General features: G+C 41.4%; 1 protein-coding gene across 4 annotated transcripts in view; it reads left to right on the top strand.

Moving 5' to 3' along the window:
* The window catches only part of FERMT2 (FERM domain containing kindlin 2), a 126,182-nt gene that overhangs the window by 98,013 nt on the left and 15,691 nt on the right, over nt 1–12,478 (top strand). For all 4 annotated transcript variants that reach the window (XM_089522900.1, XM_089522898.1, XM_089522901.1 and 1 more), the window contains 3 exons: nt 3,469–3,593; nt 7,193–7,299; nt 8,311–8,532. In XM_089522900.1, the coding sequence (XP_089379026.1) occupies nt 3,469–3,593; nt 7,193–7,299; nt 8,311–8,532 (454 nt within the window). The remainder of the gene's footprint in view (nt 1–3,468; nt 3,594–7,192; nt 7,300–8,310; nt 8,533–12,478) is intronic.

The following is a 12,478-nucleotide window of genomic DNA, read 5'->3' as shown; positions in this document are numbered from 1 at the left end:
CTTGCCAGTAACAGCAGCCAGTAATCTCTACACTAACCTGCTTTACACATTCTGATAATTCGCTTTTTGAGTAATTAAGTTTTTTGAAGAGTATGAAAATGTAATTTGTGATTGCTCTTTTGATGCTTATATCACCTGATGAATTGATTACTGAGGGATGGACTGGCCCACCAGTTGGGTTAATGGCTTCCAGACCTTCGGGTATGATATACATCAGTGCTGCTCAGACTGGTGGTCCATGGACTAGTGGTGGCTCCTGAGTCATCTGCTGCCTGGAAAATGTCCAGGAAAGAAAGAAACAGTTGCAGCCTATAGTCATATAAGTATGGTACTGATCCCTGTCACATTAGGGGGAAATTGCCGGTCACACATCAGATTGCTTAAGAAGAACTGATTTACAAGGATGTTTTGAGACATTGTTTCAGATACTAAATATTGGTTTGGGTCCTTTCCTACTCCAAAAGTCAATAGCAAAGTCAAAACATTTCCATATTTCTGTTCCCCTGGCAGCTTCCTCAGCTGTCCTAAAATTAGACAGTGTGTTGCATGGCTTGAAATATTATTTAAGTGTCTTTCTTGGGCTTGAAGACCACATAGTTGGATAATAAACATGATTCCAGACAGTTTGCTCTACTTGAGCTGCCAGAAAATACCAGCTTTAGGCTACATGTGCTATTCTTTAGTCAGATTTATTTTGATTTTTAAAATAAGACTTTTTTAGGAGAAAAAAAAGAGTATTATCTTGGATCACGGTGTGTGGAAACTGGAAACAGTTGTGTCTGGACTTTGACTAATGTTTTGGCAGCCTTAGCTGTCTATTGCAAAGTAATACCCACCATGCTTAAGGTTATGGCAGGAATTCTTGAATCAGTACAGAGTCTGGCAGCAGGATATGCAGATGAAATGAAGAACAGCTATATCAGAGGAATAGCCTAAAAAGCAGACAATAAACTAGAAAGCCCCCAAATAACCCTCATCATTTTTGTCATTTGCAATAAAAAACTGTTTCTCTCCCTGCTGGTCATTTCTTCTTATATTATAAGAGGAGAGGCAGGTTTGACTTCCCGTTTGTTCCTGGGCATTTCCTTTTGCTATTAAATTCCATTATGCAATCTGAAACTTGCCAGAACTGCAATTTCAAAGTGGAGGCCAGTGTAGTGTAAAGAGAATATTGGAACCTGAGTTTGATTTCCAGCCCTCCATGAAATTTTTAAGGGATTGGAGTAAATTATCCTATCTCTGTTTAGTATAACCTCCCCCCCACACACACACACACACACACTGCTTTTGTGGGGATAAAATGGGCATCCCTCTATGAGCATTGTCCTAGAGGACCATTTGTAGTGTTAAAATAGAAAGTAACAGGGAAGAGGCAAGATTGGAGGCAAATACTCTCACAAAGGCCTGTTACAGACAGCCAAAATAAAGCTGCTTCGAGTCACAGTGGAGGTATGGTGTTTCACTGATGCATGCGTCCTAAGAGTCCAGAAGCCACACCAAAACCACGCCCCAGTCCTTAGGGCTGGAATGTGCCTTTGGTGCGATTTCTGGACTCTTAGGATGCATGCATCATTGAAACATCATACCTCCACTGTGACTCGAAGCAGCTTTATTTTGGCTGTCTGTAACAGGCCAAAGATTCTGTTGAAGCATAAGCACAATATGTGTACCATTTCTTGTAAACAGCAGCGTTTAGCAAACTTCCTGCCCTCCAAGAAAAATCTCTCCATATTGATTTATTTGTCAGGGATTTCCTGGACAACTGCAGCAAGGTTTAGAGTGCATTGTAGGACATGCAGCCACATTGCCCAGGGTACTGGTTGGGGTATTTTGGCAGAAGGGGGAGTGTGCTATCCATGGGAGGTTCATACAGCACTGCTGGAGGAGGAGATGGTTGTGGAGGAGTTGTTGCTGCTGTGGTGACGGATGATAATGATGATGATTATATTTATTTTCTGCCTTTCCTCCCAAACCTGCGACCCAAAAATGGCTTACAAATACAGTATTAGAACAGATCCAAAATTTTAAATATCTTTGTTAAAAAGGGAAAAACTAAAAACAGTATAGTGCTTTACTAATAGTCCTTACAAAACAGTCAGTTCCCAAAAGCTTGCCAGAATTTTTTGAAAGTCAAAGAAATTTACCTGCCTGTAGAGTAGTCTCTCTAGCAAGTGTATCTAATCTTGGAGGCTGTCATCAAGAAGGCCCCTTGCCTAGAGACTTTCTGCTCCCCTATGCCTTGCTGTGGAGGATACGCAATTGTAGATAGCCTGTCTTTTCACAGAGCCCTGCCTGACATGGTTGATCTTCTTGTCTAAGCTTAGACCCTCCTTTGCAAAATCTAGATACATTTCTGAGTTGGACAACACCTTCATAAAAATCAGGCTGTGTCTTACACTGATAAGATTATTCATCTGATTTATATCCCACTTTTCCCTCAACACTGGGATTGAAAGTGTTATGCCACAAAGATCAAAAGCAGTACAAATAAAAACACAAAAGTTTATACTGTTTAAACAACTAAACAGATTACACAAAGGAATTAAAATTTATTTTAAAGCACATTAGAAAGGTTTCTGGAAAGTGTGAATTCCTTTTCCTGTGAGATTCCTGGCTTTTCCTGCCCTGTTCAACATAAAAATAACTCCTTTTTCAAAGTTAGCAGTGGATCTCTGACCACTTAAAACCTTTTTATTTATTTGGGGGAAGGGGGAATCTCCGCAGCCCAGAGGGACCGAGCTCAAGAAAATTAAACCACTTGATTTGCCCACCTTTAAATTGAGCTCCTCACCTAGCAGGAACTCCATGGCTTTATATAACCGTTGTATCTATTGGAAGAAATATTAGACTGTAGTTCATATTGCTATCCAGGGATTCTGAAGCTGCCACCACTCAGTGTCTGAAGATTACATTGCATTTGAGTTGTACAAAATAGTATGTGATAGGTCTAAATCCATTTGTTAGTCCCAAGTAGAGCAGACCTGTCAAAACAGTGGAACTTACCTAACTTGTGCTTTATCACATCTCCATTCCTTGAATGGGAGTGTTATGTCTAGGAGACAAACTGGATTTAGGCCATTATTTTTTATTATTATTATTATTTTAAAAATGAGTATTTTCTTACCTACATAAAGAGAAGTTTATATGTTAGAATCATAGAGTTGGAAGAGACCACAAGGGCCATCCAGTCCAACCCCCTGCCATGCAGGAAATCCCAATCAAAGCATCCCCGACAGATGGCCATCTAGCCTCTGCTTGAAGACCTCCAGGGAAGGAGACTCCACTACACTCCGGGGGAGTTTGTTCCACTGTCGAACAGCCCTTACTGTCAGGAAGTCCCTCCTAATGTTGAGGTGGAATCTCTTTTCCTGTTCCTGTTTTGGGGGCAGAGAGGGAAAGGCTGGTGTAAATATGCCCCTACCCTATGACTTCAGATTTGTCATATGCTAGTAATACTCTGCTTCACAGGCCAAAGAAGTTAACACTGAAGGGTTACAAACAGTATTGGTGCACCTTCAAAGATACATCTATCTCCTGTTACAAGAGCAAAGAAGAATCCAATGGGACTCCAGCTCACCAGATGAACTTGAGAGGTAAACCTTTTCCCATCTCTTCTTTGGGAATTCATTGACCATTCATTTGTCCTTCTTTTGTTTTTTATTAATTCTGCTGCCCTTAGGTACGGTGGTAAAAGAGCCTTTATGTCCACTAACATAGGCAGTCAGGAAGATCGCAGGTCCAAAACAAACAGAGGAATGTTCCTTTATGCTGGTAGTGCAGCACAACCTCAGTAGTGGTTCAGTTGGAACCATCCCACATCTTCATCCATTCTTGCATTGTATGGGTAGGGAAGAATGTGAGCTTTCTATGTATAGAAATCCTCAGGGCCATCACAATTGGGGGAGATAATTTTCTGCCACATGAGGTAGGACTTTTTGAGGCTTAAAATCATGGGTTGCAAAAATGTATAGGGCTTCAGACATTGATAGACTGCAATTCCCATGAGTCCTAGCCAGTGATGAGAGTAGCCACCCACATATAGATTGCTGCATGCTTTCCATCTCTTTTAAATGCTTCCTGGGATGCAACTATGTTGGTCCAACCTTTGATGGTGTTGCTTTAGCTGCCAGGAAGAAGCCATTATCCCCATTGCTGTAGCAAGCCCTGGTGCCAAAGAATTAGTTGCTGGAGTTCCAAAGGCAAAACCATAACCTGGATTGAAGCAGTAAAGGGTATCTCAAGATATTTACAAAGCTCTGTCCTTCACAGAATATATACTGGGAAGAAGCAAAATAAATCTGAGGATCTAGATTTATGCAATGAAACGCTTTTAGATCAGCACACATACAAAACAAAGTATTTGAGAAACCCAGTTGACACACAAGTGCATAAGAAAAAAATACTTCTATTTTATAACCCAATAGAATTCCCTTTCTTCGGGAAATCTCCTCCTCCTCCTCCTTTATTTGCCCGCAACACATACACGCATACACATATTGCCTTCTTCAAATATGATCTGCAAGAAATTTATGCTGCATCTGACATTCCTGAGGGTTCCAGCTCTGCTTGTATTCAGCAGTAAAATATTCCAGCTTGCAGGGTTGTGAAACAACAGCCGCTACTCACATCCTTCCCCACCTCCTTTTCCCCCTCTAAGCCTTTGAGGCAGAAGTGGGGAGGCTGCCAGATGACCTCAGCCTATTGCTACGAGGATGTGAGCTGGGGAAAGGAAGCATGGAATACCTTTTTGGGAGCTTTTTAAAAGAGCTGCTGCTGACTGAATTTTAAAAGAATTCTGCAGGAGGAGCTGCAACAGGGCTAAAGCTGCTTCCAAGAAAATGGGTTCCCTTTCAGTCAACCATGCTATTGTCTTCTGTTGAAGGCTGTGCTACAAAGCAGTTGTACCTATATTCATTCACTCCACAAATCCAACCATACAAGAGAACTTTTCCTCCCATTTCAGCAGCCACCAAAAAGGTGTTGGACAGGGAAGATGCGTCAAGTACAGGTAGAAGAGAAATGGAACAGTTGCAATATCGTGTTTTTGTGTTTCTTGGAGATTCTGTTAGTTGAAACCATTAAACTGGGTCCACTGAAACTACTAGGATGGACAAAACAACACAATGTATTTAAAATCTCAATGGCTTTTCTGAAATTGGGACATGTCTATATTTATCTGATTTGAAACTTTTATGTAGAAGCAAGTCCCATTGATTTTGTTGGAACAGGCTCCTAAGAGCACACTCCAAGATAACAATATCTCTAGACTCTAAGGCCCTATTTGCATGGGCCAGGATACTCTGGGGACAACCCATAGTATCCTGGCCCCACAACTGCCCCCTGTTACCTGGCCCTCAGTTTCTGTAGCTGTCTGCACAGGTGTTCCGCTGAGTCACTTGGTGCATCCAATGCTGCCACTTCTGAGGTCAGAATGAAGTGGCCAGCAAGAATCATATGGCCAGGTGCCTCGTTCTGACCTCAGAGTGAGCGACTCACAGTGGAAGCAGATGCGCCAGACAGCTCAGCATGTCATATGTGCAAATAGCTGTTGCAGTGTGGAAACAGAGGGCTCTAGATCTTCCTGGAAGACCCAGAGTAACAGTTTTTAAAGTTCATATTAAGGGTGTTATATGCTGGTTTTGGTGAGGAACGTGTTGGACATCATCTGGACTTCTCGCACCAGAAATGGGGTTTAGGTTGTGCATTGTCTGAACAAGATGTCTGAACATTAGAACGGGAGGGTGGGAGGGAGGGAAACAAGCCTTTTGGCCCCTGCAGACAGGGCCTAAGCTAGTGTTCAAACAAATGAAGGTCTGCAATTGTGTAAAGTGTGTGTGTTTATGCTTTTGCACAAAGTATTTTTGATACAGGAATCTTTAGGCTTCTCAGTAAATTAATGTTTTCATCCATGGGAGAAATTGTAAACTTTCCCCCATTATAGAGAAAATCAAAAACTCTCACCATTACATGACACCCAACTCTGACAGTGAAGGAAAAAGATACCTTGTCATGCTTCACAGCACTTCTGAGGACTGGATTTTAATGGCTAACACTCTCACAGTGTGTCAGTCCCTTGGTGAACAGTGAGAGCCACTGGGGTGACCTTAAGAAGCAGTATTTGTTCTCTGCACCCTTACTCAAAGCATTGAAATAGGAGGTTAAAGGAATCAACATTAGTGTTCAAGAGGTGTCTCATGATTTATTTTTTCCATGAGTGCTAGTTATCTTGTTCATTCTGTGATGAAATGTCTGATTGAGGGAAGCTTTTGTTCTGTGAGTTAAAAATGCAAGTTGAATTATCTTCTTCACTTCTCAGAACATGTTTTTAAAAAATCAGACTAGCTGCTTTGAGTGGTTTGCCTGCTAAACATGAAACCTTAGAGCATCTAATCTGAGCCACTGATTAACCATTTGACACGACTGAGTTCTGGCAGGCTCTCTTTAGCAAAACAGCAGCGGTATAGATTACAGACAGAGTTTTTCACATTTCAGATGAAAAGGCAGGCAGGGGGGGACAGGGCACTTATTAATCCACTGCAACATCTATTTTACATATTAGCCTATACAGGCTTCCCTTCGCATGTGGTGATGATATATATTACCCAAAGGCCACCATTATGTCTCCTTTCCCTGCTTGTAAGCAGTCTTTGTGACTGACCCAGAAAGGCAGATCCAGAACTTCAGACTTACTGAGAAGAAGAAATTTCTGGCATAATCTTTCATGGATATAAACCAGTTTGTCAGATGTCAGATTGTGTCTGTGAAAGTTTATACCATAAATTTCTTCTTTCTAGTTGGTCTATATGCTGGTTATACTTTTGGAATTTAACATCCAGAATTCCCCAGCTAGGGCTCACAGAAGTTTGGGACTGATCTTACATACATCATGGTTGAGGAAGGAAGTGAGTCGCTTTCCCAGGCACTGCGGTGCTTAACAACTGTATCTTCCCCATCCTATTCAAGTCTTACTTTCTGCCTCAGTGTCTAATCTAGATGAGATTCCAGTGTCTAGGTGGGATTCCAGGCATGAGTCATTCCGTCCCTGAACTCTGTTCTTGTCCTTTTGCTTTGCCAAAAAGATTTCCTATAAACACTGGACAAAGGCAATCTTTCCCCTATACCGTGCAGTCACACACTGCATGAACAGCCACATATTTATGCAAAGATAAAAGTTTCATTTCTTTTGTCACAGGATGTGAAGTGACTCCTGATGTCAACATCTCTGGTCAGAAGTTCAACATAAAACTCTTGATCCCGGTTGCTGAGGGCATGAATGAAATTTGGCTCCGTTGTGATAATGTAAGTTTAAGAACTCTATGTTTTCCACGTGCATGCAGTTGTGCAGAGGGAGTTGCTGGTGAGCACTGCAGGCCTCTCCTGGCACCTTCACAAAGCTAGGTGGCTGTGCACATCTCATTATAAACTGGAAGTGATGAAGTGGAATGGAGAACAGTAGTACACAGGAGGTTCTTTTACTGAGCTGTGGCTTCCCTCTTACTTGAATATATACAGATTGAGTCTCTCTTATCTGAAATGCTTTGGAAGAGAAGTGTTTTGGATTTTAGATTATTTTTTTTTTAATTTTTTAATATTTGCATATACATAATGAGACATCTTAGAGATGAGACCCAAGTCTAAATACCAAGTTCATTTATTGTTTCGTGTCCACCTTAATACACATAGAATGGGGGCAGTGTTATACCCCTAGATGTTAGTTAAATAGTATGTAACCTCTCACATTGATCTTTCTGTAGGGTTCTGGGCAGCTTTCACATTTCGAAAACTAATAATAAAACTGATGCTGCAAACATTTATACTGAACTCTAGCTTTCTACATGCATATGTAGGACTATATGTGAAGCAATTACACTTCAGATGTGAATTGTGCCAGCTGGTCTTACCAAGCCCATTTTTATACCTTCTGCAGCGCAGGGCTGATAATACTAGCTGTCAAGTCTGGAAGGATACCAACTTCATAAATCCAGGCTTCAGTAGTTAAAACTCAGCAAACAATATTGACTCAAACTTGTTCATCCCTTTTACCTTTTTGTGAAAAGAAATAAACCATCATGAGATGCATGCCACTATTTTAGTTTTTTCATATGTAACTTGTGGAAGATGAGCCCTTTTATTTTTTGCCTTGTAGTTAGTTGTGCTATATTGCCATTATGTTAAGTCCTTGATGTGTTTTGCGGAACGTATTTTCCACAATTTTCAGGTTTTGAGCTTTCTAGAATTATTGAAAAAAGGATGAAGTAAAACAAAGAGTTCATCCCAAGGAGTTATTCATTTTTCTTTTCAAATTTGCAGGAAAAACAGTATGCACACTGGATGGCAGCTTGTCGGTTAGCATCGAAGGGTAAAACTATGGCAGACAGTTCATACAACCTAGAAGTTCAGAACATCTTGTCCTTTCTGAAAATGCAGCATCTGAACCCAGATCCTCAGATAATCAATGAGCAAGTCACAACAGACATCAATCCTGAATGTTTGGTTTCCCCAAGATACCTTAAAAAATACAAGAACAAGCAGGTATTCAATTTGATGTCATATTTTGCTGGAGTTTGGGGGTCTTGAAAATGAGTGTGAACCTGCTCCCAAATGGGCTGTTTATGGGTGGATGAAGAAGAGCAAGCAGAAGGAGTGGTGAAAATTGCTGATTTTGATAGAGGGATTTTAACTTGTATTGAGCAGGGTTACATTCTCCATGAAGGACCAATTCTATCTGTACGTCCTTCTAGAATTACCTCTGCTTGTAAAAGTACAGGTGAGGGCAGTCAGTGGGAATACATGTTACCAGCTTCACCTGGTACATCAGTTGCACCTATATCCAGGAAGGTAGACTTAGCCCCAGTTATGCCGATTCTGGACCGTCTTGCTGTAATGCTATGGTGTATATTCAAAGGCATAGTCTGCCAATTCATCCAACATCCTGCATGTAAGGAATCTTTCTTCCTCCTGCAGGATCTTTCCTACCACAGACTTAACCTAACTACCCATGTAGAATTGTTCACATCTTTCTTGAAGGAATCAAGGTGCTTTATGTCCCAGTAAAGAGTAGTTCATGACCTTCTGTTGCTCCCGCACATGGCTTTTTAAAAGCACCTCTGTGCTGAAAGACAATAAGGTTTCATAATGCTTAATTGTGACTTTGATCTTGTAGGATCAGTCATCTGAAGCTGCAGAGTCAACAGTCTTACTTGTTTTGTTCAGGGCTTTCATTGTTAAAAAGTGGCCAAACTTGGCACTTGCCTGAATGGGGGCTGCGGGGGGAGAGGTATTTCTGATTTTAGACATTGTGTTCAACTCCTGTGCCTGCGTAATTCCATTTGAACAAGATGGACTGCAATGGGCATTGGAAAAAATAAATGACCAAAAGTAGAAATAAGTGATTTCTACTTATACTTAGATTTAGAAGGAAAACAATGGGTGGTAGAATAAACTGGCCCAAATATACCTGGCCTGCATTACAAAGTCTGATGTTGTAGCATTTGTGCCCCACATGAGTCAAAAGACATGCTGCAGCCAAGTATTATTTTGCTAATGCTTTTTGTATGCCGCCTCTAAAAGAGAAACCCCTCTTGAGACTGACTTCCAAAAACAGATAAACACAGATTACAGTAGTAAAACAATAAACTTAGCAAGTCAGTGCTTAATAAAAACTAAAAACAAAACTAAAACATGTTGTTCAGTAAAAAACACAACTCCAGTAACACCAGTAGCCAAAGCCATCTTAGTTTGGCAGTCCATAAAATGTTAATCTAGATTGTAGTAATGTAGATGTATGATATGAGTTAATTTTATGATGGTTTTTATGGTTGTTGATGATGTTATATTGTTGTGTTTTAATATGCTGTTAACCGCCTTGATCTCCGGAAAGGCGGTATATAAATAAAAATTTATTATTATTATTATTATTATTATTAATCTTAACAAATGTCCAGCGATAACAAGTGTGTCTTAATAGCACTTCTAAAGGTCTGTAATGACAAGGCCCAGCACATTAGCAGTATGTTCCACAGCCATGGGACTAGAACAGACAACCCCACTTCTTGGTGCAATGATTGCCAAATTTTGGTCCTCCAGATGTTTTGGACTTCAAAGTGGTGAAACAGTCCATCAAGTAAATAGTTTTTGGAACCAGTTAAGGTTTTAAAGTTTAAAGATTTACATGTTGCAAAGAAGAAGAAAAAAACTTGGGCCATCACTGCAGCTTGTACAGTGCAGTTGTCACAGGATCTGACTACCCAGTAATACAGTCAACCTTTGGTATCCCCTGGGGTTTGGTTCCAGGACCCCCCACAGAGACCAAAATTTGTGGATACTCAAGTCCCATTAAATACAGTGGCATAGTAAAAATGATGTCCCTTGTATAAAATGGCAAAATCAAGGTTTGCTTTTTGGAATTTATATATTTTTACAATATTTTCAAACTGTGAATGCTTGAATCCATGGATAAAAAATCCATGGATATGAAGGGCTGACTGTACCTGGAGAACTGCAGCTGAAGTTTCTGAACCATTGGCAGAGGCAACCCCTCATAAAGCAAATTACTCAAGTCTGGACTGAACATCTTCCCAGGTGCCTCTTGGATGGGTTTCATGCTTATGCTTTCTGAAATGTATAAAGGCAGCCCTTTGTATAGTTAGCTATTGTACCTAAATACACACAGAGCCCTCTTTTACTTTTGAGTTGGTGAATGGGGAGCTGTTCATCCATTGTGCAACAGGTGAGTTCAAGACCTTGGCACTAGTTACACAGCTGTGGCAGCCAGTGCAGATAGCAATAGCAAGCACATTTTTATACCGCTTATCAGTGCATTTAAGCACACCCTAAGCAGTTTACAATGTGTAAACCAATTGGGTACTCGTTTTAGTGACCTTGGGAGGATGCAAGGCTGTCAACTCTGAGCCCCTGGCTGATTTTGAACTCTTATATATATTTACGCTATACTAAAAGGATTTTGTATTTACAGTCACGATGCATGGGTGAGGACTGGTGTTTCTGTAAGAACTTTAGAACATTTGTGCATTGTTTTATCAGGATAGGATGAAAACATCCATTGAAAACATAGATACTGATTCCATAAAGCAAGTTTAGTACTTGGATAGAGCAAAAGCAGCAGCTTTTGAACATGATTATTTGACAGATCTTTGGAAGCATAACCAGTTACAGAAGCAGCTTGCTGCTATACTTAAATTACAGTGCCATGGTTTGAACTCTTGTATTTAAAGAGAGGGGCTGCCATCCAGAGAGGTGGGTAGGAGGAAATCTTTAACAGGCATGAAGTGACAGTTTCCTGGCAGTGGAGTTTCCCTTCTTGTAGTCACTGTTAACTCTTTGAAAGAGTGTTGTGTCCAGTACAATGGGCAGAGGTTGTGTATGCTAACAAAATGGTTAATTTTTGAAACAGTGGGAACTTGATCATGAAAGAGAGCTTGGGACTGAATAAAAGGCATTCCAAATTAATTGAAACAGCTTGTGGTTAATGCCAGTTGATAGTGGAAGAGGTGGAGAAGGCAAATGTTTTGGATTGCCCGAGTATCCTTTGAGAAGAGATATTCAGTCAGCGAAACTGGTGCTTTCATTTAGGAAAACCAGCAAGCCCTCTCATAGCTTAGGTCTGGGAGGCTAGGCTGCAGCAGATCTAAATAATTGCACAAGATCACATGGGGTGGGGGCTGTGTGTTGGAATGAAGGAAATGCTGCCTTTGTGGAATTTGCAGAATGCGGGGAGTAGTACACGGAGGGCAGCGAAAGCCATTACTGCTTCTGAAGTAGCAGTCCATCGGAAGTAAGAATACTCTGCATCTGTAGACCAGCAGAGATAAATCTCATCACGCATTCAAGCTTGTCTTGAGCCAGGAAATCACATTTGTTCCTTCCCACTTCACAATCAGAAGACCTTCTCCTCTGATCAAAACAGATAACAGGCTCCAAGGAGTGACTCTCCTCATTGGTTCTTGTAGCACAGTGCTGTCTATTCATGGCTGGCAGAAGTCCCTCAAGGTCTCCAAGCAGGAACCATTCTCAGGCTGCCAGTTAATTTTTGCATGGAGAAGCTACTTGGGGTTGGACCTTAGTGTTGTTGATGGTAATTAACAGTGTGTATCCTACCATGAGGAATCTAGAGCAGGGATGGAAAAAGTGCAGTCTTTGGGCCTCATGTAGTTCATGGGCCCCAATTTGCAGCCCCTGAAGCCCCCTCCCAATTTTTGGTGTGTGTGTGTGTGTAGGGTTGCCATATCCCACCGGGGGCGGGACTTTCCCGGTTTGGGGCGGGTCCGCACGGTCCCGCCCCAGTTTGGCCCCGCCCTCGGGTTTTCCCCCGCCCCCGGGCTGAGGGGAGGATTCTCTGCCCACTTGGGCTTCATAGCCGCCACTGCGGCAGCGACTCCAGAGCCCAGGCCGGGAGGGAAAGCCTCCCCTCAGCAAGGCTCCTATTCAAATGTAGGACACAAAAAAAGTGTCCTACATT

The sequence above is a fragment of the Sceloporus occidentalis genome, unplaced genomic scaffold (assembly GCF_023333645.1).
Source record: "Sceloporus occidentalis isolate IW3139 unplaced genomic scaffold, rSceOcc1.0.p SCAF_4, whole genome shotgun sequence".
Taxonomy (NCBI): domain Eukaryota; kingdom Metazoa; phylum Chordata; class Lepidosauria; order Squamata; family Phrynosomatidae; genus Sceloporus; species Sceloporus occidentalis.
Note: the sequence above shows the minus strand (reverse complement) of the source record. Positions and strands in the feature narration are given on the sequence as shown.